The 27,196-nt window shown below is 45.3% G+C and overlaps 2 protein-coding genes across 5 annotated transcripts in view; one reads left to right on the top strand and one right to left on the bottom strand.

Moving 5' to 3' along the window:
• Window positions 1-620: 620 nt before the first annotated feature.
• LYSMD4 (LysM domain containing 4) lies at window positions 621-7,766 on the top strand. The gene is made up of 3 exons (XM_062501573.1): window positions 621-1,108; window positions 1,803-2,090; window positions 5,529-7,766. The coding sequence occupies exons 2-3, from the start codon at window positions 1,821-1,823 to the stop codon at window positions 6,075-6,077; spliced, it is 819 nt and encodes a 272-aa protein (XP_062357557.1). The 5' UTR covers window positions 621-1,108; window positions 1,803-1,820; the 3' UTR covers window positions 6,078-7,766.
• Window positions 7,767-8,204: 438 nt separating this feature from the next.
• The window catches only part of MEF2A (myocyte enhancer factor 2A), an 82,208-nt gene continuing 63,216 nt past the window's right edge, over window positions 8,205-27,196 (bottom strand). For 3 of the 4 annotated variants that reach the window (XM_062501578.1, XM_062501576.1, XM_062501577.1), the window contains exons 7-10: window positions 21,584-21,774; window positions 16,261-16,387; window positions 12,360-12,486; window positions 8,205-11,927 (exon numbers count right to left, since the gene is read on the bottom strand). In XM_062501578.1, coding sequence (XP_062357562.1) covers window positions 11,585-11,927; window positions 12,360-12,486; window positions 16,261-16,387; window positions 21,584-21,774 — 788 coding nt within the window. In that variant the 3' untranslated portion in view covers window positions 8,205-11,584. Of the gene's footprint in view, window positions 11,928-12,359; window positions 12,487-16,260; window positions 16,388-19,992; window positions 20,017-21,583; window positions 21,775-27,196 lie in introns of all 4 variants that reach the window. The other variant, XM_062501575.1, reaches the window with a different exon arrangement.

Below are 27,196 nucleotides of genomic sequence, written 5' to 3'. Positions count from 1 at the left end.
TATTGACAGATTGTAAAATTAACATACTGTAATATTGACATATTGTAATATTGACATGCTGTAATCTGTTATTACTTATTGACAATGTGATAACTGAGTTGTTACTGTAACATGGGGCTGTGACATGACCCCTCGTACCCATGTGTGACGTGTCCTAGGGCAGTGACACTTAACCTGGGGCTGTGCAGGTGTGTGACGTGTCCCACTGCTCAGGTGTTCCATTAGTTCAGGTGTGTGATGTGTCCCATTGCCCAGGTGTCCCACTGCCCAGGTGTTTGACCCGGTCCCCCCGAGCGCTCCGCGCTCAGTCCCCGCCGCCGGAACGGGGGGTGCGGGCGCTTTAAGCGAGGCCACGGCCCGGCCCCTCCCGCTTATCCCCGCCCGCCCTTCCCGGGCTCCCATTGGTCGGGCGGGTCTGAGGTCCCGCCCCCCGGCGCCGCCAGCCAATGGGAGAAAAGCTGGACGAGACCGTGGCCAGGTTGGTGCGGGGCCGATGGCGGCGGGTCCGTGAGGGGGGCACAGGGAGAGGGGCGGGAACTGGGACGTCCTGAGGGGAGCGGGGTCCTAGCGGGGGAGCGGGACACTCCGAGGGGAACGAGGTCCCAGGGGGGAGCGGGACTCCATGAAGCGCTGAGGAGAGCGGGGCTCCAGGGAGGGATCGGGACACTCCGAGGGGATCGGGACCCTCCTTGAGGGCTGAGGGCAGCGAGACCCTCTGAGGGGAGCGGGAACCCCTGGGGGATCGGATCTTGCTGAGGAGCCGAGGGGAGTGGGAGCTGAGGGCAGCGAGACCGCCTAGGTGCCGGAGGCAGCAGGGTAGTGGGGCACCCTGAGGGGAAAAGGACTCTCCCGAAATGCTGAGGGAATCGGGGGCCCTTGAGGGCATCGGGGTCCCCCTGAAATGCTGACGAGGTCGGGTCCCCGGAGGAGCCTGGGGCAGAGTTCGCAGCCCGTGAGGAGGCCGGGGTGCCCCGCAGCAGCCCCAGCCTGGCCCTGCTCGTTGAACTCCCTCGGCACAGCTGAGCCCAGCCCGCAGCTGTGGGTGCCGTGCCCGGGACCAAAGAAATGCCATTAAATCCCAGTGGTTTCACCTGAAGAATTCTTTGGGGTAGGTGGAGAACGTTAAGGTCAAGGTTCCATAACAATGCGGGGTTTTCTTACCTGTACCTGACCCTGAGAACAAATTGTTTGTGGAACTGAGGATAGAAGAAGAAAAAAACAAAAAAAAACGAACTTGCAGCTGTAGGCTGAGCAATAATTAAGGTGCTCAGGCAGGTTATAGTCTTAGTGCAGCGAAATTAAACCTTGTTGTTCGGGTTGAAGTTAAGTGTAGCATGAGATGTCCTTATTTAAAAAAAAAAAAATAAAGTGCACCTCCAAGAACTTAAAAGGTGGATTCCTAACACATAGAGAACTAAAGACTTACGAAAAGGCTAACTTTGCTCAGTTTTAAATGTCTGTTGGTATGTTTTGGCCATAATTCACTCAAGTGACTGTGTTGCTTTTTTTATAAAATTATAGAATATAGGATTTTGCATGAGTAACACAGTTATAAGGTGGTTCGTTCACATGCAGACTAAAATAAAAAAAATTGGAAAAAAATCACTGATTGCTACAGTTTGAGTACAAGTACAATAGCTTTTCTGATATTGCTGTTAGAATTCTGGATTTGCCCCAGAGTACAAGAAACCTTTGTGTGTGTGAGTGTTCATACCTGCCAACTTCCTATGCATTCTCTGAATCTTCCATGCTAAAAGCTAAACATTGATCTTGAGGAAACAAGTGTCTGGGTTTTGTTCCAGGTGCTGCTGGTGTAAAAGATGAGGCTGAATGAGAGCCGGACAAGACCCTTCCAGGCTCCTGCCACCGTGCACACCTTCCCGGGCAGGCAGGTGTACGTGTTCCCCAATGGCCGCTCAGACTCCGATGAGTCCGAGGAGGAGGAGCTCAACGTGATGGAATTGCGGCCCAGGGGCAAGGAGCAGCAGCGGGGCAGCACCCGGGACAGGCTGGGGGATGTGGTGCTTCTGGAGAGGGAGCTCACCCAGGAGGACAGCCTCAACAAGCTGGCCCTGCAGTACGGCTGTAAGGTGAGGGCTGCCTCTGCCTGGGGTTCATCACCTCACGGGGGTTTCCAGAAGGTGGCCTCTGGGCTGGTGATTTTGACACTGGAAAGTGTTGGCTCTGTGTATTGTATGAATGGTCATTGTCCGGGTAAAACTGAAGAAATGCAAAAAAAAAAAAAAAAAAGCAAAAAAGCAAAAAACAGACGAACACAAAAAAGAGTTGTTCAGTCTCACACCCTGTCTGACCTGCTTTCCTGTTTAATTTCAGTGACTAAGTGCAGGTTGCACTAAGTTATTTCAACAAGGGCAAACATTAGGCAGCTGAGTGTAAAAATGAAGGCCAGGGCTCTGCTCTCAAGGAACATCGGAGTTTTTGAAGCAAATTGAGCAGTACAAAGAAACACCACAGTTATGGGTGAGGTGGGTTTTTTTTATTTTTTGAAAGGTATCAGCTTACATTTTGCAAGGAAGGTCTGTGTCTAACGGGTGGATGTGGAGAGTTGCCAGAGTTCAGTCCCAAAGACCAGGTGGTGTTTGTGGGTTTTGGTTGTTTGCCGTCATCCCAAAGTGTGCACAGTTCAGGTGCCTGTGGGCAGGAGGGAGAGCGTGTGCAGTGAGATTTCTGAGTTGGATCAACTACACAACACATTTTCTTTGTTCCAAAAAAGAGGTAAACTGCTGGAAAGTTCAATTACCTGTTCTGAACATTAGAAGTCCCCTGTTGTTTAGCAGTGTGAGCTGTATTTTTAGAGCCCCCTTTATCTGCAGGCTGCACTGTGATTTCAGAATTCCGTGATGCAAACAATTGGCCGGTGACTGCAGGGGATAATGATACGGCTCTGGCTGCAGTGCTGCCATGCCATTGCAGTATGTCTTGCTTAACTAAACAGCAGCTGTATGGTGCAGCTGAGGCAAGAGGCCTTAGAGGGATTGCAGCAATTCCTCCCCTCCCATGCCCTTAGAAACCAAAACAAAACAGAAAAGGCACCCTTGTAGGTTCTGCTGACAAGCCCGATGCGTGTGGAGAAGCGAGTCTGGTAGGACTTGAATAGGCCTTGATTGGCCCCAGGAGAGCCTGAGAAGGCAGAGCTGAGCTTTGGTTGAATTTGGAGCTGTGTGCTGCTCTCAGCAGCAGCCGGGCAGATTCACAGCAGTTGGGTAAACTCAAGAGGAGGGAGATTCTGAACAGTTCTTTGGTTTATGGTGTGGTGAGTCCTGCTGTGCCTGCACTGTTGCGCAGAGGGCCCAGTTCTGTCCCTGCCGTGGCTGCTTCCCTGCTGCCCCACTCCTGGAGCCTTTCAGCCCCTCTGGAGGCTGCTGGGCCTGCCCAGGGGAAAAGCAAGCTGATGGAAGGGACCATGTAATTAGTATTCTCCTCCCAAAGGAAAAAAAATCTGTCCTGCTGCCTCCCTCCCTTCTAGAAAGGGCATTTCTGACTTGTTCCACTTAAGTTGAACAAGTACAGAACTCCTTATTGTAGGAGATTTGTCTCTTTAAAGACTGGCATTACATAGTTCATGTGTTTTGTTTTATTTGCACAATTAAACAGCTTCTGAAAGGTTGCCAGGACAGCAGTGAGAACTGCAGCCACAGATACATAGGCAAATGTGTGTAAAAATCCAGGATGAACTTCTCCTTTAAGTCAACGAGAACTTTACATTGGTTTCAGAATCTGCTTGGGGAGGGGATATTAAGACAGTGCAACAAACAGCTCTGTGTGTGTGCCACAGATCACTTGGCAGAGATGCAAAGCACTTCAAAATTCTCATTTTTACTCTTGACCATTTATAGTCCTGGCTTGCTTTTGGCATTGTTCTTAGCTGGGAGTAGAGGAGCTCACTGCAGCCAAAAAATGAGTACAGAAAATAAGCCTGAGTGCTTGTGCAGCCCAATCTCTCTCATGCTTCCCCTCAGCTTTGTTTGTTGTTTCTGTGTTAGTGCTGCTCGACTTTCTGTTTCTAGAGTCTTAGCACCACACTGCAGTATTTGATTGCAGACACCACGGGGGATATTTACTGTCCCAATAATTTGTTTTCATTGGAACAAGTCCAGAAATTGAAGCAGCACCTCAGTTAAGAGGCTCTGGGTGAGATTGTTATTTCATAACTAAGAAATTTTGCAGGGTTTAAGTCCAGAGTTTATACTGGGGCTGGCTGTGAGGAGCCTGAAGCAGTGACTCAGGATTCCTTTTGCCTCAGGGTCCCCAGATCAAGTCCTGGATTAAATGGGCCAGTTTCAGAGTTCTCAAGCTTTGCAGAGTAAACATGAGATTCAGGCCTCTAGCTCATCTAACTCTGAGCAGAGTGCTTAGGAAGTGTTTGTTTTTGGGTTTTTTGTTTTAGCTCCCCAGTTTCCTTGGCAGCCTCAAGCGTGTGAGTGTGCAGCGAACGCAGGTCACGCTGTGATTTCTGAAGAGCGAAGCACAGTGCCTGTGCTGTGTCTCTTGGCTGTGATCTATGAGAGGTGGTTTACCTGTTTGTGTTGCCTTTCTCTTTGGTTTGGCTCTCACTGTTTTGTTTTGTGCCTTCCAGCCTTTTCCTTAAGGTTCTTTCACGTCTCCTCGGCTGCAGTGGAGACCTCCTGGCACACTCTGACATCCTGTCCCTTTTCTTTGACAGAGGGTTTAGTGCAGCTGGGAAGTTGCTGTGCTTACTGGGTGGCTGTGAGTGGCCACTGGATTAAGCACCTTCTCTTATTTAATGTTGAATAAGGGATGCTGCCTTGCCGTTTCTTTGCATTGGTACCACCCGTCCCTGTGTCTGATGCTGCACATGTGGCTTCTTCCTTGTTCTTCCTGCTGCTGGGTGGGGATACAGCTCACAGACAGGAACCACCAAAGGTGGTGACAAGAGCACAGAGATGATTGTCATTCAGCAGGAGCCCTGAGCAGCTCAGGAGGAGTGAGCTGGGTGAGCTGCTGTCCTGCAGAAGAGAGGTGCTGCTTGAGCAGAGGATGCTCGTGCCTGTGCGGGAGATGCTCACCTGCTCTCCAGGCTGTGCCCTTGCTTTACAACCGGTGTGCACCCAACATGGAGCTCTGATCACTCAGATAATTTCCTGAGCAGGAGATGCTCACAATGGTGTTGTGCTATCACTTTAAGCACTCGTGTGTAAGGTATGAAAATAGTTTTTAAAAGGATCTGTTTGTTAAAATGATTCTTTTTGCCTTAACTGAGAGAAGGACCAAGAAAGCAAAGGGAAGGAAAAGCAGTATGGAGCAAAATACAACAGGTACAAGAGTATTAGAGGAGAATGGTTTAACAGGGAACTAACTGCCTCTATCCTGCAGGACCTGGAGCACCCCGGAACCGCTGGGGAATCTCTGCGGAACATCAAACTGCTTGCATCCAGGGCCTGCTTTTATTCTCTGACAGCTCCTTGCACGCTGATTTTGTAGCTGCTTCCCGCCTCACTCCTGGGTTGTCCTGCCCTCACTGTTTGTGTCCTTTTTGGATCCCGTAGGTTGCCGATATCAAACGCGTCAACAACTTCATCCGGGAGCAGGACCTGTACGCGCTGAAGTCCATCAAGATCCCGGTGCGGCCGCACGGGCTGCTCACGGAGAGCGCCGGGGCCCTGCGGCCGCCCCCAGCGGGGCCCACCCAGCCTGGCCTGAAGCGCCTGGAGCCGCCGGAGCCCGACCCCGGCGCGGGCGGCTCCGCTGACGGCCGGCGCCTCAGCGAGTACTTCAGGGACATCGACCAGAGCATCCAGGATGCCGTGCAGGTGGAGGTGCAGCTGAACGCGGAGTACGGCGGGGAGGGGCTGGAGAGGCCCCTGCCCGAGGCAGGGAAGCGGGACACCGGTAACGGTGCAGACTGCGGAATCCAGTGGTGGAACGCCGTGTTCATTATGCTCCTGATAGGAATCGTCCTGCCAGTGTTTTATATAATCTATTTTAAAACACAAGGCCTGGTGGCCCACACCTTTAACATAACAACCCCAAATGTTTCAACAGCTGCATTGGAAGGGAGATTAACACAAGGCTCAGGCATAGGAAAAAAATCCTAAGGGGAAGGGGCAGCCCACTCCAGCCTGTCCAGCAGTGACACCCGTATGCTCGTGACTGACTCAAGCGCAGCCAAGGGGATACAACAATAGAGATTATTTTTATAAGTAGCTGATGATGTAATCCTGAATTTGACTGAAAATGAGGTGATGTGATTTTGATGGAAAAATAAGGATGCTGTGTTGCTTACAGAGATCATCACCCAGGTGGCTTCAGTTGAGAACTCTGTTGATGGAAGGTATTTTGTGGAAATTTACTCATTGTGGTTGCTTCAGGTATTTCTTAATGCTGTGTCTAGAAGCAAATTCTTTGCTGCTGAGCTAGAGAGTGCAGTATTAATATGGTTGGAAATTTGGGGGTTGTGTGCATTTTAAGGGAACACTTTTTGCTGGAATAGAAGCAGGGGATGCTTTTTCTCGGAAGTGTCAGTTCGGTCTCCTGCAGACTATGGTGGTTTTGGCCTGCTTGACCCTAGTGATGCCTGCTGGGGCTCTAAGCTAGGTGTGCCAGGGCAGGAGGATGCTGCCAGCACCCCCCATTGTCACTCCCTCCAGCAAACGTTCCAGCTGTGTTCATTAGAATGCATCAGGCCCACCCTTGGGAAGGGTGAGCCCAGCCCTCTTCCCCTCGGTGAAATCCTTCAGCGATGGCTGCTGAGATCAGAGATCTCAGTGCTGTCCCAGGGTACTGCTCAGCCCTGCATGGCCCCAGGTGGGCAGGGGGTGTTGGGAGAGGACAGGAGAGCACGAGAGAAGAGTCACAGGCACTTCTCAAGGGCTCATTTGCTGGCAAGAGATCTAGTCAGTATTATTTGCTAAAACTCTAATAATAATATATAGTGGTGCTTCTCAGACACCCGCGCTCAGTCATGGAATTACTTCGTGTGCAGTCTGAGTGAGGGTGAAGTGCTGAGCTGGGTGCAGGTTGCAAGGTCCAGGACAGAAGTCCAAGAAGACAAAAGGGTGAAGCCTTTCTAGGAGAGGACTGTGAAGCTGCTGCTTGTGACGGGTTTCTGTGAAGTGACCGCATGCATTGAAAAGCTGCACAGGGCAGGGGGTGTCAAGTCAGCCTGAGGGCTGTGCTCTCCAGGGCCACTCAGCAAACACTACCTGCTGCAAGGGAGCAGCAAGGGAGGCCTTGGGAGCTTTCCTAAAGACAAGAATTTGCCTCAGAACTTTGATTCAGCAAATTACAGGCCTGTGGGCAGAGGTGAAGGCTTTCCTGGAACCAAACACTAAGGGAGGTGTGTGGGCAGGTGCCATTGGTACAGAGGGTGAGGGCAGAGCTGGTGGGCAGGTGCTGGAAGTCACTGTTTGTTGTCCCCACCTCAGCCCAGCCCCATTTGCAGCTTCCCAGCTAGCCAGCAGGACCAAAGAGCTTTTCCAGCTTCCCCTGGCAGCCCAAGGCCAGCAGGGGTTGGAGAGGGGCTGTGCTACAGACACCTCTGGTTCAGGTGTGGCTTCAGCCTGGCCTCAAAGACTGCCTCTGCCTGGAGAGGGAGGACTGAAGCTTCTCCAGCAAGGTGAGGACCCCACACCATGCAAGCACAACTGTGTGCTGTTACAGTGAGAACCTCTGTTCCCTGCAGCTCTCAGAAGTGGGTACCTAATTTTGTAAACAGGCACTCCGAAGTATCTTATACTGAACAAAAACTTGTATTTTTCTTCTGTGAAGAGCTGTTATCTCTTTGTTCTGGGGAGAAGGGTGGGAAGGGGTTCCTACGTTTTTAAATAAAGCCACATGAAATAAAAGCACAAGGGACACAGCTTGTGCTTTATTTGCTACCACCCAGCTGAGCACCTGCCTTAGAAAGAGGCAGGCCCCTTGCAGCCTCACCTCAGCCACTGCAGTGAGCAGGGGTGGGAGCAGCAGGAGGAACAGGGGCTGCACAGGCACGACTGGCCTTGGGCTCTCCACTCTGCACAGCCCCTGGCTCATCTGCTCGTTTTGTAGAAAGGCTCTCAGCAGGCATCAGCCCTTGAGCGCAGCAACAAGCACATGCACTCCTGCTGCTGAAAATCCTCATGGCTGCAGTTAAAAAACAACACCTCACACCTGAACTGACCCCTCGAGGGGACAAGGACACACCAGACGGGACCAGTGCTCTGCAAACACGAGAGAGGCCGGAGTACACAGTAAAAGCCAGTATCTTTACTTTAGTGAATGCAGGATACAAATATTTTACAACAACCTCTAGCATTTTCTTAACCATTTGATAAAAAGTTCACTAGAATATTTATTGTATATTGAAGAAAAAACAACACATTCAGGGAAAAAAATTGAGATTAACTTATTCTTTTTTTTCTTAAAAGATTCGTCTCAAGGATGGCAACAAAGTCCAGCTTGTGCCGCCAAACGGCTTATCAGCATTAAACCGTGAACAGCTTCTTGTGAACTGTTGACTACAAACATTTACCAAATACATAAATCTCTTTTAAAAAAGCCATTTTAAATATAGCAAAGCAGTGTTCTCTTGCACAGCAAAGTGAAGAAAGGTTCTACTAAGATTTAAATGTTTACATTGGTTAAGTCTTTCTTTCACATTCGGATTTAACTTCTGCCCAGGATCAATTGTTAGGAGTTGTTTTGTTCCTTATTTACTATGTATTTCTTGTGCGCACAGTAACTCGCAAGTTTCTGATGCATTAGTGTCCTTGGAGGGAAGGCAACGCTAAAGCAGTTCTCTCTGACGAGTCCCTGACAACGTGGCGTTCTCAAAACTATCGTGAGAGCTCAAGGATGGAGGTGATTTGTCACAACAGAGATAAAAATCTTAAATCATTCAGACCTGACTGGGTTCAGCCCAGGATTGGATCCACTTGCACTTCAGTCAGCAGAGATAATTTTAAAAAGTTGGTAGTTTTTTTTTAAACCTGTTGAAATATCTGTGCTATGTCATCTTTTTTTTCTTTTTTTTTTATAAAACATTTTTACAATTTCTAAAAAAGTATGTTTCAAAGTGATTACTTGTTATTAAAAACCAGGGTTCCCATGTCCTCGGTGGCAGGAGGTGCTCCCCGAGAGCGGAGGGCTGTGGAAGGACATTTCTGCCAGGGCTGGGGCAGCACAGGGCCGCTCCCCAGCCCAGCTCTTTAGAACTGATTCTTTTTATTAGTTATTTTAATTCATCGGTGCAATTTCAATACAAACTCTAACCCTTGTGTAGCTTTGTCTTTAAGAAAACAGTAGTTAAGTACTGTTTAAAAACCTGCATAGAAATAAAGACTATTGAGATACAGTCAGCAAAGCCATCTGATAAGGCACACAAGAAAATAGACAGTAAATGTGAATGCAGAACTCCCACTCGGATGTACAGCAAAGTTCATACAGGTGCATAAATCATGGAACTCACATCACTGGTCAGAGCAGCAAAAGGTTCCAGGGAGCAGCAAGTGAATTCGGTCACAGGGGACACAGCGGCCACGGGAACCTGTCCCTTCTGCCTCCACGCTCCTGCCAGCCGGGATGAGCCCACGGAAATGGGAAGCAGTTCCAAGGGCAGGGCTGGAGGGGACTGGAACCCCTGCGGGTTTTGACCTTGCCAGGACAACGAGACAGGGCTGGAGGCCACAGGTACCTCAGGGACACTGCCCTTCTCACCCCTGCCTTACAGCATCAAGGGATTTTTCTTAACTGCAAAAAAAAAAAAAAAAGTAAAGCCCGAGCAAAAACTGTAATAAATATCAGGGCTAACTCTGAAGAGTTTGGGCAACCCCACGGCTCTGCAGCTCCCTCCCAGAACCAGCACTGCCAGCCTGGAGGTGACCGGGAGCACCGGCGGGATCACGGCCCCGCATCCAACACCAAACCTGCTCCCAGCCCGGTCTCGCGGCACAAGGGCGTCTGCGTTCCTCCCTCGCTCTTGGAAGCAGCAAATTTTTCCCAAACCACTTGCCGACTCACAAAACCTTTTGTGCTCCTCTGATATGTGTCATTTCCCTATCATGAGAAATTAGGTCAAGTTTTTCCACTGTTTTTTTTTTTTTTCCTCCTCGGAAGAGGCAGCTTTAAGATGATGCCTTAAAATGTGTTGTAACAGATTTTTTATATTTATGCAGGATGAACTTAACACTGGATTTTTTTTGCCACTTTGCTATTTATATACATATATATAAAATGTATAATGAAGCTTAACCATACAGCACAGAGATTACAATTGAACGGCACACATTCACCACCAGTGAGGGGGCCAACCCCTTTATACACCCTCTGAAAAATCTGGATAATAATATTAATAATAATTAAAATCCAAAGAAAGTACAGTATATTTAACAAAATAGTAAATATTAAACAGTGAATACTCTACTTAATAAGGACCTCGCCTTGTTTCAAGTTGGCGTCAATCCACAAAAATATACTTTTTAATCTGGTGACCGTACAATACATAGGTACTTACACCAAAGGTGATAATATATTTAGGATGCTATATACACAAAGAGTTTGGCTCAAATTTAAATTTACATATAAGTGTTCATGGCTTATTTTTCCCCCAAGGTTCCGCCTGCAAGTTTTTCCTTTTCATCTTCGAAAGCAAAAACTAGAAAGTCAAAATAAGATAAAACTATACTCTACAAAAAAGCTACAACATACAGCTTTGGCTTATATAAATAATTCATAGCAGAATGTGTTCAAAAGTACTGTATATAACTTTATATATAGTCTTCAATTCATTAGGGTATTGTTTTCTTTAATATAAAATATACATGAGCTAAAATCAGTTTCTATATTTTTCAAAGGTATGAACGTAAAAACAAATTTGTCAAACATATTCCAATTATAACTTAATATATTAATTTTATTTTGTTAATGTTCTATTTTCTAGGCTAATATTTTCTGAGTATTTCATGCGAGTTCTCTTATGTCTCTCTTTCACTCATTAAAAAAATCACTTCTTTGACCCAATACACTTTTTTTTTTTTTTTTTGCACGTGCAAAACAGGGTTTGTTTTCTTTTTTATTATTTCTTATAGCATCAGCCCTTCTCCATGCACCCTCTGCAATAGAGACCCATGCCAGGTTGGGTAATAGAAAGGTCAGTTTATGTACAGTATTGCTTTCTTCTTCCTGCTTTTCTACTGCTCTGCTGCTACAAAGCAATTATTTCTTAACTACGAGTAACCATAGAGCTGACTACACACAGGGACGGTACTAGAGGCGAGCCCTCGCTCGGTGGGTGTGGAGGAGGAGGAGACACTGCGGGGACACCGCCTGCGCGGGCCGGGCCGGGGTCACACACGAATCCAGGTAAGTGCCAGACTAGAGATCAAACCTACGGGATTGTTCTGTTACTTTTACCAAGGGACATCTGCAGCTATACAAGAGTTTGTCGTAAGTGCCTGATGATTGGTGTATGCTACACACACTAGCACATATATATGCATGTGAAGATATATATATGCACGTATGTATATACATATAAATATACTTATTCATGTCCTTATTTATAAATTTAGATATGTCAGGACAGTTCATTTTGAGAACACAAAACGGGAAGGGCGACACCGCGGGTTTATGTCACCCACGTGTCCATCCTCATTCGTTTTACCGAGGGGCTCTCCCGATCCTCTGCGTTGGGCGGCCGCCCCAGCACCACGGGCGAGTGGAAGTCGCTGCGCGGATCCTCGCGGTCGCTGCCGTCGTAGGAGCTGCTGGAGCTGCTCAGGCTGTCGACCGGGGAGCGCCCCAGCTCCTGGCGCGACGGCGGCGGCGGCGGCGGCTGCTGCGGCTGCTGCGGCGGGAACCCGGAGGGGGTGACGCGGTCCCGGGGAGGGGAGATGGGTTCCGATTTGATGTTGATGTTTTGGTTGGTGTTAATGGAGAGATTTGAACCCTGAGATAGCTGGCTGCCAGTGCTGGGGGAAGAGAACCGGAAGGCGCGAGTAAGAAAATGCACAAAGTGACAACCGAGCGACAATTCACGTGTCTGTGACAGTGAGGCCTCGGGGCTCAGCACAGAAATAAATGCACCTTACCGGGAAGAGCAAAGGTGAGAAAAGCGTTAATTAAAGCTCTGAGCTGCATTTACAGAAGTTCAGAACAAACAAATATTTTCTATTGCCAAACCTTTCAGTCATCACACAGGTGCCTCCTTGGTGAGAAGCCGAGCCTGCAGGGACTCGGCTCATTGGCTGGAGGTGACTGAAGGGACAAACACCCCGGCCCACAGCGTTCTGCAGCACGGACAAGAGGTTAAAATGTGCTGAATATTCCCTCGGTGCAGCTGACCCAGCAGAAGAGGCAGCAGCCCCCCGGTGCTGCCCTGCCCTGGTACCCTGGGTACTTACACAAGAGAGCTGAGGGCTGCGGGACCGAGGTGGTGCTGCTGCCAGGCAGACACCTGCCCCAGGGAGAGCATTCCTGGGGAGTTAAATCCCTGCAGGGCAGACAGGTCTGCGCTAGTCAAGGAGTAATCTAAGAGGGAAAAACAAATAAACAACAAAGTAATGTACAGGGGGATTATATATATAACAGACATACATAAATAAACACAAATACAAAGGCTTTCTGCCCAAAACAAAGGCAGCTGATCCAAAGGAATCCAAACGTGAAAACTCTGAAATCTGGGCACAATCCTGCCAAGCTCACAGGGAACTTAACAGTACAGAGGCCTCCAAATGAAAATGTTTTTTGCATTCTGCTTTCAGTTCCTCCATACTGCTGTCTGGGAGCTTGTTCCAAACCCACAGGTTCGACACATTAATGCAGTGTATATACAGAGGTGTGCACCTTACAGTAAGACCTGGCATTTTTGAAGACATTTCAAAATGAAACAAAAAGGGAAGTATCCATGTGAGTCACTAGGTAGGGATGGTGGATCTTGCCCTGAATTCACTTGCAGACACCTGGACTATGGTTCGGGTCCCAGGTGGGAGGTGGCAGCTCCTCAGATAAGACACAGGTACCATTTGGGGGGCTCATAATGCCACAGAGCTCCTGGTCCTACAACCTCCATCCAAACCCAAGCCCTGAACAGCACTGGCTGCCCAGGCAGGCACAGGGACAGGGTACCCAAACCCCAGGGACCCCTCAGGGCAGTCCTAATGTAGCATATCACATCCTCCCCCTCCCTACAGTATCACTCCTCAATGTCTGATTAAACTGTCATCTCTGTATCACAGGAACAAAAGAAACCTCTTCGTGTGGAGCAAGGAAACACCATTCTTTAGGAATTCAACTTGAATGGAGCCCAGAGGGCTCCATCTGTCCAACCCCAGCCAGTCGGTGGCTCTGGCTGCTACAGGACTCCCTCACTTCCCACTTCATTCACAGAACTGAAGTTGTTTGCACTTCATCATTATCACTCCTGTTTTCTTTCAGGTTTGAAAACAAAGTCAAACTCTTCTCTGCTTTTAATTATTTTCTATTAAAGCTTCCTTAAAAGAATTTTTAGTCTCTTGAGAATGGGACAAAATGTGAGCAGCCAAAAACTCAGGCTGTACTGCCACCAGAGGAACCAAACATTCCACTTAAGCTGGGTTTGGCTTTGATTTGTGTTTGGGGGGGTTGGGGTTTTTTTATAGTATTGTCCAAAAATGCTACCACCATTACAATCTCTCTCTCTCTCTCCTGAGATGAGCCTTCTTCAACAATCTCCCCCTCCCATCCACAGACCTGCTGGCAGCGGATAAATTCTGCATCTCCCTAAAACAGCTCATCTTGGGAGGAGAATCCAGGGGCAGCAGGACTCTGTGCTGCCAGAGACCCACACAAGAACCTTCCTGAAGGCCTCAAGAGTCCCAGCTGCTCCCAGCAGACGAAGCTTCTTGGACTGCCTTTTTGTTTCATTTCTTCTCAGCTGTCACATCTACGAAACTCTGAAAACTCTCACGTATTTCTGCACAGCTTCAGAAAGATTTGTCCCAAGGTGATTGACCAAAAAAGCCCCTTTTGCAAGACTAAAATTGAAGTTAAAAAATAAAGAAAAAATAAAAACTGTGCAGCCCCTGCCGTGACCCAGACACACACTAAGCCTTCAAAGCAGCCAGGCCTCTGACACGTGCCCAGTGCAGCCCATGCATGCCCTGGAAATGGATGTGCTGGGCTGATGGGATTTGTCAGAGCAGACCTGAAGGAAACACTGATAGGAATTTAGTTCCCATGTCATTTTTTTTCCACTGCAATTACAGCTTTTATGACTATGGACAATTAACTTCTGACACTTCAGACAGAACGTGTCTGGTGACAGGGCTTTGAGGAGGTATTTTTCCAAAGAGCACATATGTCACTACACAATTAGCTGCATTATTAATTCCCTAAATAATTACATATCTGCTGGCAATGACAGGAGGACACCCCTGCTGCAGGAGTGACCTGATGTGAGATGTACACGTAAGAACATCTTCTGCACCACAGAAACTGTCACTGCTGTGACCCCACAAGCAGCACTGGCAAGTTTGTACCTCTGCAAAACAAGTGACCTGAAGCCAGGGATTTATTTATGGCCTGGTGTGCTCTGCTCAGGTGTCAATTACTAATTAAGTGATTGCAGGGGGTTTTAATATATTTTTTAATGCCTGGACTGTTTTAGAACAAGTAATTCAGGTGGTTCTTGCCCTTCCTCCAACAATCTACAGAATACCAAAACACATATATAAAATAGGGTGTTTGTGGAAAACTGATACCAAACATTTTAATTGAAGATCCAAGAGCTGAAGTCCAGCTCCCTTCCAGTCCTGGAAAAAACAACCCTATCAATCCAGAAAAACAGTTAAGGTATTTAAATTTTATCTTAGTCCTTGAACTACAAAACTGAAATTGTGCTGTAAGTGGTGCCTACCCTGAGAATCCCCAGGAGACAATTTGGATTCAATATCAAATTTCTTCCTGCAAATCCCCTGAAAGGTTCAATCTAATAGAAACAATTCTAAAGTGTGTGAAAACCACTAAGGGCTAAAAGCTTTGCACAAATTATTTGCATTATCAAAGGAAATGGGCTGGAGCTTCAAATCACATCCCAGTAGTACCAGCACTGTCCATTACGTAGGACATCAGTTCCCACTGCCTTCTGCTGCTTCCTGAGATTCCAGCCCCTCTCAGCTTCTGGTTTTTCAGCCACCAGCTCACAGGTTATTCTGACTGAGGGCTGCATCCAGCCCTCCTGAAACAGCATCCAGCTGGGCAGAAGGGATGGGTCAGGTGAAACTCAGTGCAGCTCCCCTGAGCAGGGAGCAGAAGGGTTTGCTCTGAACAGCCACAACACAAGAGCTGAACCCCCTCTGGGCCAAGAGTCAAACCAAGGTCTGCATGTCCAGCTACTCACACTCCACTGATCACTCACAGCAAGTTCCTGCTCTGCCTGTGGCACTGCTCCTGCAGCCCAGCTCCTGCACTCCCTGCCTCAGCTTCACCCCTCAGCCCAGCTGTGTTCACATCAACTTCAATAACTGGGCTGGTGCTGCTGCAGGGCAAATACAGCCCTGGCTGAGGGGTGTGAGCAGTGCAGGGTCCCAGCCAGGACAGCCCTGACTGAGGGGTGTGAGCAGTGCAGGGTCCCAGGACAGCCCTGACTGAGGGGTGTGAGCAGTGCAGGGTCCCAGGACAGCCCAGGCTGAGGGCTGCACAATCCCCTTCCATGCACCCTCCTGGCTGTGGCACCGCCCCAGGACTCAGGGCACTGCCAGCTAATGAGCTCATTAGCACAAAAAGATACCAGAGGATGTGAGGTGCTTGGCTGGCTGAACTAAAAACTGCAGTGAAGACTTTCAAAGCTAAGAGTGGAGAAAATGTATAAAATCCCATCTATGGGAGAATGGGATTCCACCAATGCCCTGGTGGATGTTGGACAACCCGTTTGGTGAAGAAATTTTCCCCAGTATCCATCCTAAACCTCCCCTTGTGCAACCTGAGCCTGCCGTTGCCTCATGTTCCATCACTTATTACTTGACTTTCATTGACTACTTTCCCAACCAGCAAACCACTCATCACTTTGACATTACCAAATGCCTTACATCACACCCAGCTTGGATAAAAGTAGTTTTAAGGTCCTGCAGACAATAGAAGTGTCTGAAGAACAGCAGGTACTGAAGGATCAGCTATTGCCTAAATGTGAGGTGCTCCAGCTCCTAGTGGGATTGCTAGAGGCTCAGTTTTGATGAGCAAGAGCCTTCATTAGAGCTGAAGAGGAAAACAAAATCAGGAGTCACAGATGTGAATTTCCTGGGCTCCTGAGTCCCCAGCAGCACTCACCAGTGTTGTAGGCAGTGGGCATGGCCGAGTACACGAGTCCCTGTGGGGGCAGGCTCGGAGTCGTCACCGACACCACGGGGGTGGCCAGGGGCTGTGTGGACTGAGAACTGCTTATCCTTTGGGTATTCTGCAGGGATGGAAACAACAAACGTGGTGAGACCAGCGAGAACAACGGGAAAAGCAGTGCCAGTGTGACAGGGCATTGCATTCCAGCCTGCTGCTTGCTCTGCTGGATCTCTGAGTTAGGAACACATCCTTTTTGTCAGGACTGGTTTTCTAAAAAAGCTAAAATATTTCAAGACAACCAAAACGATCTTGGCAAACTGAAATGAAAAATTAATTGAAGGCTCACTGGGCCACTTCCCAAGCATGCAGATTTCAACAGTGTTAGTGTTGTAGGGCACACAAAAATAAATGCAATTGCTTAGGGGTACACACAACAATTCTCACAAGTTCTTAAGTGATTTAAGAGTTTTGAGCCTTATTTTTGACGAGGTTTTAGTGCAGATGGTGAGGTGCAGTTCCATCAGAAGAGATTCTCCCACTTCACAGTTGTTTATCCAATTTTCCAAATTTCAGCTGCCAGTTTTGACACTGTACTGACTACACCTGTCCTGAAAGGAACACAGAGATCTTCTAAATTTGTGTTGATAAGACTTCAGTGATAAAATAATCTTGCTGTTCCCATGGCTCCTGAGAAGCTGAGAGAGTACTTGTTATAATGCAGATATGTTTCCAAGCAAATGACACTGGAGTTCACAAAGAGCAACGGTGCTTTTCTGACAGGGAAAATAGCTAAACTAAATTGTCTCAGATAATTTAACTATGGGCACTATTTGGCTTTTTAATAACAGTCTAGAACAGTCTTTCTTTCCCATATAGTGGAACGAACATCTGCAGCAAACATATAACTCAAAATAAGCTCTAACCGAATTTGCTGGTTATAAAATTAATTAAACATTGTGGTAAACAGCACCAGACAGCAAAGCTGCTGCCACAGATTGTTCTGCTCTCCATGGTGGCAACTGCAAATCTTCATGAAAAATATGAGGTTCAACACCATTTGGCCATGACAAATACTGTCAAGAACAGAAAATGCTAGAGTTTTATTTTTCAAGATATTTACTTTTATCTGCAGAATTCTTAGAAATAGCAGCAGTCTCTACACCCTGTATTTCTACAAGGAGCTGGGTTTCAGTTTGCTGGAAATAATATGTTTTTTTAAGGCAAACTTCTCTCCAACTCTGAAAAAATATTTGCTACAAAAGGAGCAGTTTCTCATCTCTTTGGCAGGGATCCATTTCATAACTTTACAAGACTGAAGTTACTACTCCTTTCCCTTATTTCAGACAAAGGTATTTCAGGATCTGCAGCACTTAACTTTTTTCTTCACTCTAATCTTGAGAGAACGAGCAGCATTAAAAATGCATCATTCCCTTAAAAATATCAGAATGAGCAGGTACAGAAATGGGGCTGTATTCAATTTTAAGCTTAAATTTATGAAGATGAATTGAGGGTTATCAATCTTGTATCTTTCCAATTTAAAGAAAGAAATATATATCACAGCTCCCATATTAAAATTAGCCACAGCTGTCACTGGCTGCCAGCTCCTGATCTCTCTTGTGTCTGGCTGCTCTGGAATTCCCACCTTTGAGCCTCCCAAGGATCTGGGGGCTCTTTGGCATTTGCTGCCGAACACACACACTGGCAGATGTGCCCTCTCTGCTTCACAGCTCCAAGGTTTCAAAGCTCCAACTCCCAGAGAAAGTCCCTCTGATTTTCTGTAATTGATCCCTTTAAATCACTTACGTACTTCTGAAAATCTCCCCTAGACCAAGTTTATCTGGCATAAAGAGATGTTATTAGAGCAGATTTTTGTGACTGTCAGGAATTGACCTTTCTCCAAAGCTTTCTTGGATGGCTGCCTATAAAGTTGGGATTACCACATAATGGAAAAGTAAAGAGGAATATACTGGGAAAAAATCCAGACCAAAGGATTTCCTTACGGGATTTTTTTTTTTTTGAGTGGCTAATAAAGGTGTTTTTCTGAGGTAAATTCTTTCTGAATATAATTCTTGGAACAGTCAGCCACACAAAACCACCAAGCAATATTTAGATGAGCCCAATATTTGCTGTCCTTGGAGATTCACGGCAAATTTCAGGATCTCTTTTTTTTAAATCTTTTTAACTGGTGCAAATGTAGCAGGAAGAATTCAGTATCTTTATTTCATGCTCCACTACTGCTGGTAGCTGGTTTTCACATTCAGTGCTCAGCTCCAACCACACAGAGCGAGTGTTCACAGATGGGATTTGGAGGTGCTTCCCAACACAGCAATGAGCATCAGACAGAGCTCTGCAGGTGTAGCTTGTGTTTCTTTGGCACGTTCGAGGCAGACTCTGCACCTTTCCTTTCCTTCCCTCTCCTTTGTGTGAGCTCCTGCCAGAGCTGGTCCCAGTTTCTGGAGCCACTAGATGGCCCACGCGGCACACGGGATCCAGCGCGGCTCCATCCGCCCATCCCGCACGGAGCTGGAGCTCGGGGCTCGGCACCGGGCACGGGAATCCCCCAGGCCAAGGGCTTCAATTCCAGTTCCAATTCCAGTGAGATCCGATTCTGTTTTCACACCGAGATTTCCTTCTTGCACTGAAAACCAGACACACCTCTCTGAAGGTGAGAGGAAAGTGGGAGAGCTCTTTAACTGGTTGATGAGCAAGACATCACAATAATGATTAAAAATTTCAATATTGAATTTCAAAACCCATTTTTCCCTTACTTTTAAAATCTATTTCTCATGTTCAAGGTAAAAATCAACCAGCAGCATGCAGTCATCAATAAATTTATCTAAATCACTACATTTTCCATGCTCTCATGCAATTAGAGCCTCATATTAGCAACAGGTCCATGTTCAACAACAAGTCAAGGTCTGCAATAGGTTGATTTATTTCTCTGTGATTCTGACACAGCATCTTCTGCCTGGTTTGTGCCACAGCAGCCAAACAATTTGAAATTTGCTCTAAAAATAAGTTATGAATTATTTTAGCCTTACGTTAAATTTTCCAGACAGAATGCCAAATGTCAAAACCTTTGGGAAAAAAAAAACAGAAAACACACAAATCCCAAGAGCTTCCTTTTAAAAGCAGAATATCTTTCCACTGGAAAAAAAGGTAGAATTATCCATTTGCAATCTCTGTTCCTTTTGGTAAACAGGGAACACCCCTGTGGTTTGATAATCTCACGCAGGATGAAATAATTCTAACCTCCAAAAAGGTGACCTCACCATCAATGATGTCATCTCCTTGAAAGGAAGAGAAGTAACACAGGGCTGGTGTTACAATCTGAAGAACTTCACAAGTGAAGCCACCTTCTAAAAATATTCCAATAATTTAGGGGATGGGATGGGAATTTTTGTATTTCATATAGAAGGCAGTACAAATCCTATACACATGGACAGTTACTTTGTAAGGCTCTTTTCCAATGTTCCCTCCAAGAAAAACAGAAACATTTTCAGGAAAAAAAAAATAGAAGTTTACAAATGGCAAGCGCTGACTTTGGATGCGTTTTCAACTTGAATTGGTCCAGTTTTGAGTTTGATAAAACACATATATTTTTGTCTGCTACCAAGGGAACACTGGAATTATTCAAAATATGTAATGAAACTACAGTTAAAAAGCTGTAGTGAAAGACATTTCCAGCATCTTGCTGTCTCTCAGCAAACAGCAGCCCAAACTCACCAACTCCAATTCATCCTCCTCCGACTGTACTCAGCAAACAAGAGGGATAACACAGTTACTAAAAATAGCATTGCTTTCAAACGAAAGAAAAAGTCACGTTTGTGCTTCAGGATTTTGATTCATTTTAATTAATAATGTGGATTTGCCACCTGATTCTGCAGATAATACTGCTAGAAATGTAATACCTCATGAAATTCGTGTCACGTAAAACCCGCTGTACTGAGCTTTGGGGAAATTGGTGCAGCAAGGGCTTGGTGACCCCAAGGACAGGGCTGCACTCGTGGACGTGCAGCACAGCAGTCTCTGGCTGCACAGATCCAATAAACAAAACACTTTTCACATACAACCATCATTCCATGTCAGCATCTACTCTGAAACCTCCTCATGCCCCCCAAAACACAGACAAACCCAAAGCTGAATATCATGTTGTTCTTCACAACAGAAAAATAAATAGGTGTTGTGCACCACTAATATCAGAACTGCATTAATGCTACTATTTCTAATTAGAAGTGTAATTGTCACTGTAATGATCAGCCAGTGTACTTCCTATCTCTCCTACACTTCAGTATTCCTAGAAAAACCTCATTTTCTTTCAAGAATCATTACTCTGAGGCTAATTATAGCTTTTGTTACTTGGATTAATTTGGTATTATTCATCACGAGTACCAGTAACAAATGTAAGCACTTATGGTAGCTTAAAAACAAATAGGAATTATACAGAGAGTACTTGTGTTGTTTATATCCTGCTCCTCCTAGTTATGGCCCATTCTTCCATACACAGAAAACATCCAGAGAAACTGAAAATTTCTACATGGCAGCAAAAGACCAAGACCAAAGGATTTGGCCAAGTAAATTAAAGGAAAAGCAGAGTAACACTTCCTGCAAGACCTGTTCTGGGCTTGAGGCCGTGGTTGCCTCACGGCTGACACGGAACTCGTGTGCTGTTCCCAGCCTGGCTGGACAAACACTGGTGCCCAGGTGCCAAAGTGCAGAGCAGCACTCCGAGCACCTCCGAGCTCTTTGAGGGCCCCGCTGAAGACACGAGAGCCCTGCAGGACAGCCAAGGTCACGTTCCACGCTGCCACATCACACCACTGGTGCTCTCAGCCCTTCCTCACCACGGAAGCTGCACTTCACATCCCACAGCCATTACGAGCCAGGAAAAACAGGTACAAAATGTGCTGTAGGGCACTTTTTATAGAGCTCACATCACCAATAAGATCAGCCATTCCTCCACAGAATAATGGATAACCCTTTTTAAAACCCACATCCTCCAAACCACCGGGGTTCTCAGTACCGAGTCAGAGGATGTCACAACAAAACACCAAAGTCCCCAGCCCTGTCTCTGCGACTGCCCTCTTACCACGTTTAGGTCAGGCTGCTGTTTTACAGCTGTTAAAAATTCCTTACAAGCTGAACTTCTCCCCAGGTCACAGTCTGTACCTTGATCTTCATCAGTGGCATTTCAGAATACAAACATCCCTCTATTCCTGAACCCCATGGTAAGCAGGTGGGACAGTTTCTCCCTATGCACGTGGGCAGAACAGTCCATTTCCACAAAGGCAGACCCAGAACAAATGTTTGAACTCACCAGTGGTGGCATCATGCCCTTGCTGGAGGGTGGGATGACGACACGGAGGTCGGGTTTGCGGTTGTTCATGCCAAGGTTTCCTCCTCCTGGTGGAGGTGGGGACTTTGTAGGCATGACCTTGCCTAGGCCATTCCCACCACCACTGGTACCAAGTAGACTTGGTGAAGCTCGGGAATTCACAAACCCATTCCCTGAAAGAGGAAAAACGAATGGACCGTAAGACTGAGAAGGACAGTACAAAATTTTGGTGCTCATGTACCACTTATGAAATATTTATTTTGTAAAACTTCCCATCACAAACTTCCCACAAGGGGCTGAGTATTGAACAATTGAACAAACACAAGCCACTCAGACCAGAGGATCAATATGGAAAGGGAATATCACTTCAAGGGCACGCTGTGGCAGCTTAAATGCTGAGAGGAGCAAATTGCCAAAGAACTATTTCTAATAACATCCGTTGTGTTTAGTTTGCCCTTTGAAGATCCTCCAGGCTGAGCCTGCAGAAAAGTGAGGGTTTTGCACAAACCCACTTGGTCCCCACCCCCACAGAGAGAGCATGGACAACACTGAATTGCTCCTGTGAGAACAAAAGATCACCTCTAAAAGTCTGTTGCTAAAATTTATGCTTCATATACCTCCAAGATCTGTAGGACTAATTTCAGTATCAATATTTAGTGTCTGATTATTACATTTAGCAAAAGTGAGGGGAACAAATCCTTTCCCTTCAAATTCATTCCAGACAAACACATAATTTATGCCCATAGGTTTATTCAACAAAGCCTTTCTCTATCTTCTTCCTGGTACTCATTCTAAGTGGAATTGGACTAGCCAAAGCCTAGAGGTCCAGGATTCAGCACTGAAATCTCCAAAAGCTGAATATGCTCAAGGCAGAGCCTCAGCTTACACTCAGAACTGACCAGAAAAATGCACCAAGGCAGTAAATCAGTGAAATGACCAGTAATCTATTTTCCCATCCTGACAGAAGCACCAATCATGTTAACCAAAATATATTTCTCAGAAAAAATTGTAAAGCCACATTCCAATCACAGAATCATATTTATAGCAACAATTCCCAAAATACACAAACCTTATTCAGCTGCAAACAGAAAAAAAGTTGTTAAGGAGAATTTTGCAACAGGGAACCCCACAGTTCACCCTACAGAACCAGTGTGTGTGTATAAATAAACACAATTCATAGTAAGATTCTGTTTGCACTAACACTGCAGGTCTGAAAGCAGCTTTTATAGGCACAATCAGGGAAAAGTCTAGGAGACAAAGTTCACTGTGTGGGAAATTCTCTCCTAATCGCCCATAGCGCCACACTGGCATGAATTTTGCATTATTACTCTAATTTGAATAGGCCCCTATGCCCAATCCAATTTTATTGCATTAAATACATATTAATCTAAAAGCAATTAAAATAAGAAAGTTGTCAGTGTCACATTCTACCTTCTTTAGCAACATTTTTAATGCCTTTGAAAGCACACCAAGAAGGAAGAACAGTAACATGTCTCAGCAAGGGCACAAAACTTGGTGAAGGTGCCTGGTATAACCAAGATACTCAGGCAGGGCACACTGAGAACCTTGATGGGAATTCACTGGGATGCTGCAAGGAAGCCTCTGGATTTACTCACTCTGTGGATTTCCCACTGTGCCAAAAGCCTGACCATACATGGATGATCTGACATGTCCCTTGAGCTTTCCAAGGTTAACAGAGCAAGGAGGAGTCATTCTAATTTAGTACTTTCTTGAAGCATTTGTCTAGGAGGTATGGGAATATGACTTCTAACTCAGGACTTATGGGGGAAAGAAGGAACATAGCAGAAAGTAAAGTTTTTAATGTCACACTGTATTCTTCTGTATTAAATTCTTCTGTATTAAAAACCACAGCAAAAACTCATTTTGTGACTAAAGGATTTACATTCCTCAGCAGAAAACAGCAGAATTTATTCAGATGCTTCTAGGTTAGTTTTAAAATTTAGATGGAGTGCTTGGAAAGTTGGGAGCTGAGAATACACATTAGAGCTAAATATACTCTTGACTGGTAGGAGAAAACTCTCCACAGCTGGGTCACATGGAAAAACCAACAAGACAAAAGGAGAAATTTAGTTCTGTGCTACCCTTAAAGTTCCTGAAACGGAGACGGTTTTTGTAGAATCATGATTTTGTTAACACAGTTATGCATCAAGTCCTATCCATTATAAATGAATGCAGCATGAGTTAGAGCCAGCCTGCAGACCCTGAGAGACATCCTCCACAATGGACAGGGTAAAAATGGAATGGATTTGCAAACACGCTAGGGAGGAAAATTATCAGAAAATGATATTGTATTTAAAACTTTGTTATGGCACCTCCCATTTTCAGCATAAATACCAGAGCACGTAAAGAACTTACTGTTATAAGGGAAGTCTGGGCTTTAATGCAATAAATAGCATTTTATTACTCACTGAGGCTGCCAGTGTCACCTTTCCATGGCAGGGCTGTGAGTTCTGAGCAGTTTAAGCTGCACAGCAATCCCAGTCTGTACAAACAATGGGGTTCTGTACAGCACTTTAGGCCATCCTATGATACCATTTCCTGTCTTCTGGTTCAAGTATTTCAGTAGCCCGAGTGTTAAATCTGGACAGTGTCTCTCTTCCACACCCAACCCAGTCATTTCCTGAACCTTTAGTCCAAGGCTCTGCCAATCCTTCAGAAGCATTTCATGCTTTTAGTGCTGCTGTCAAAAACAACAAACTCCCTGCCACTGCCTGCTCTGCGCAGTATCAGGCGGCAGCAGGGCAGAGTCAAAGCATTTCTTCTGACAAAAGGCTGAGCACTTCTCAAAAGGAATGTTTAGAATGTATTCAAAATGGCAGAAACAGTAACAAAAAATATCCTAAGTGTGCAATATTATGGGTAAGAATCTAATAGCAGCCCTTTGTGACAAAGAACTAAACACTGGAGTGCCTGTATCCATCATATGCTGGGGCTGCAATACGAGTGCAGAATATTCATTTTCAGTATGAAACTTCAAGCCTTTTTCCTTTTAATAACCCAATAAGAAAAATCAAATCACCAGTTAAGAGTGAAAGGATAACTAAACGTGTGGTATTTCTTAGAGCAAGGTCAGGAGCCAGAAAAAGATAATGAGTACAGGATGATGCAACTACACAGCCCTTTGCCAAACCAAGGCCTTAATAACCCCATAAATTCTACTTACTATTTCATATAATACAGAAATTGCTTCTACCCTACTTGCTATAGATCTTCCCTGAAGACAATACTTTATGTTTAAAAACGTTTTCAAACTGGAAATGGAAACAGAATATAAAATCCTACATATGTGTAAAAATACAACCGTTCTTTCTTCCGAAAGAAGAGTCTTATTTAACTGTAATTCCTTAAAACAGACGTGAAAGCATGTTCAAAACAGTCCTTTGGAAAACAGACACCAATGCAAATACAAGCTCTCAATTATATGAATCATAATTTAATTAGATTCGATGATAACAAACCCTGCCAACGTACATTAGCCTACTTCTTGTTTAGTCAGAAAGTGTTTACTTTTGAAGCAACTTCTTTTCTGAAGTGAAATGTTACAACCCACCCATGATACCAACTGGATATTCTGCCTTCAGAGACATAATACAGCTTAATCTCATTTACTGTCCTGCAGCCCAAGACACAGCATTCAATTACATGAGCCAGACTCATATTTCACTATATAAATCACATCAGCTGAAACAATGAACACACGTGGCTGGAAAGTACTCCATGTACTTATTACTACTCAAGGAATAAATTATAGGCATTGATGCCATTAATTTTTCTTTTCTTTTTTTTTTTTTTTTTTTTTTGGTGGTTCATTTTGGAGAAAAGCTGAACACAGTAATACACAGTTTTGGAATAATTGTGGGCAAGCAGCTAAGTCATGTAAGATTAAGCAGAAATAAAGACTGCAGTAAATAAATATTTATGCCTCCAGTGACATCATAAAACCCAACAGTCGTCACACAATTAGAAGCAAGCTGGAAGTTGTGTTTGCAACATGCCAGGGATTCACGAGGCATCAGGAGGCCAGATAAGACCTACTGAAGGAAAACATTTCCATGAAGAACCTTGGGCAAGGGGACATATTGCAAGTAAAACCAACAATAGCATTTCTGTGTGCATTAGTTGCTCAATTTGTTTACTTTGGGGTTTAGCATGACAGATTCAAGTGGCAATTAAAAACAGCATATGCCATTCCTACCATTTTCAGCTCTGCACAGCAATCACTGCTGATTTCTACCATCGTTTCAAAAAGCTCCAGTTCTGTATTAGCTTTGAAAGAATTTACTATCATATCTCAAGGAACCTGAAATAGATTTACTTCTACTGATCTTTACAAATCAATATGTCAGATAACATGTCTAACATGTAAGATTTATGCTTCTAAGGTAGCACTTTAGATACTAAAAGGCAGCAAAAAAGAAATACACATGACTAAATGTCAAGGGAATGCTTAGTCATGTTACAGAACTTTAAAAAGAGCTCATTTCCCAGGTTGTTGGAAATTTTCTTTTGCCTGTAGCTACATAAAAGGAGAAGTTTCAAGGATATTTAGAATTTAGAGGGGTGGTTATAATTCAGAATGCAACAGCAAACCTAAATAAAGGCATATTGCTCTTGTATGTGAGTGAAACATCACCAACAGCAACCGGATGTCTTTTAGGTCTTCTGTCAATTAAACAGATTACAGTTAATTACATCAGTTTACTTCCTAAACTTGCTGATTTCTGGGTGTCTATACAAAGCCAGTGTAAAGAGTGGCAAAGAAAGAGGAGAGAAATGGTATGTTCACGACAACCTGGGATGTGGCAGTGTATCCTGGGCAAGGGGACATGATGTAAATGTTGAGACTTACTTTAACCCAGCTGGGAGATTAATAATTGGCATTAATAACTGGCAGATTAAAAATTTGTATGGCAAATTCTAACCAGAATTGTCATGTACCTTTCAGTAAATCAGAAATTTTTGGTAAGATAGCAAACACATGTAGCAAGGTAAGAAATTTTAACTGAAACCTAAGGGTAGATCAGGGGCTGAATTGACCTCATGTCATGCAGATGGCTGGTTTCCAAGGAGAAAAGAGCTACAGTTAAAAAAAAACCCAAAACCAAATACTTTCCTTTTTCTTACCCAGCATGTTTTTAATGCTGATTTCAGCCAGTCATTTCTTGTGAGCTGATTTAACCAGAAAGCAATGGATGGATCAGCCTTTGTTATGTGCTGACAACATCCAGCAAAGGAAAGGGGTTCAGCTCACACCCTGTGGAACAGCTGCCCTGCAGAACTCCTTTTCCTTCAGGAGCCTGGAAGCTGAAGCAGTCAACAGGCTGGTCTCATGTTCCTCAGGGATCCCTGGAGGTGAACCCCTGACTGTTGTATTGACCTGGGTCCTCTCAAAGATCAGAGCAATGCAAGCCACGATGCCTTGACGCTACTGACAGCACAGCAGGAACATCTGTGTGCTGCATTTAGCAGCAGGTGCACAAACATTCTGAAGTCAGATCCCTTTCCATACAGCTGAGAAGTGAGGAGCTCTGACTAGGGAAAGACTACCTGGGACTGATCTTCCCTGTCACACTG

This window comes from Cinclus cinclus, chromosome 13, assembly GCF_963662255.1.
Source record: "Cinclus cinclus chromosome 13, bCinCin1.1, whole genome shotgun sequence".
Taxonomy (NCBI): Eukaryota; Metazoa; Chordata; class Aves; order Passeriformes; family Cinclidae; genus Cinclus; species Cinclus cinclus.
This window is presented reverse-complemented; position numbering and strand designations above follow the sequence as displayed.

Coding starts and splice junctions, on each gene's coding strand:
- LYSMD4 (XM_062501573.1), top strand. CDS start 1,821: ATGAGGCTGAATGAGAGCCGGACAAGACCCTTCCAGGCTCCTGCCACC. Junction 2,091..5,528: donor CCCTGCAGTACGGCTGTAAG/GTGAGGGCTGCC, acceptor TGGATCCCGTAG/GTTGCCGATATCAAACGCGT.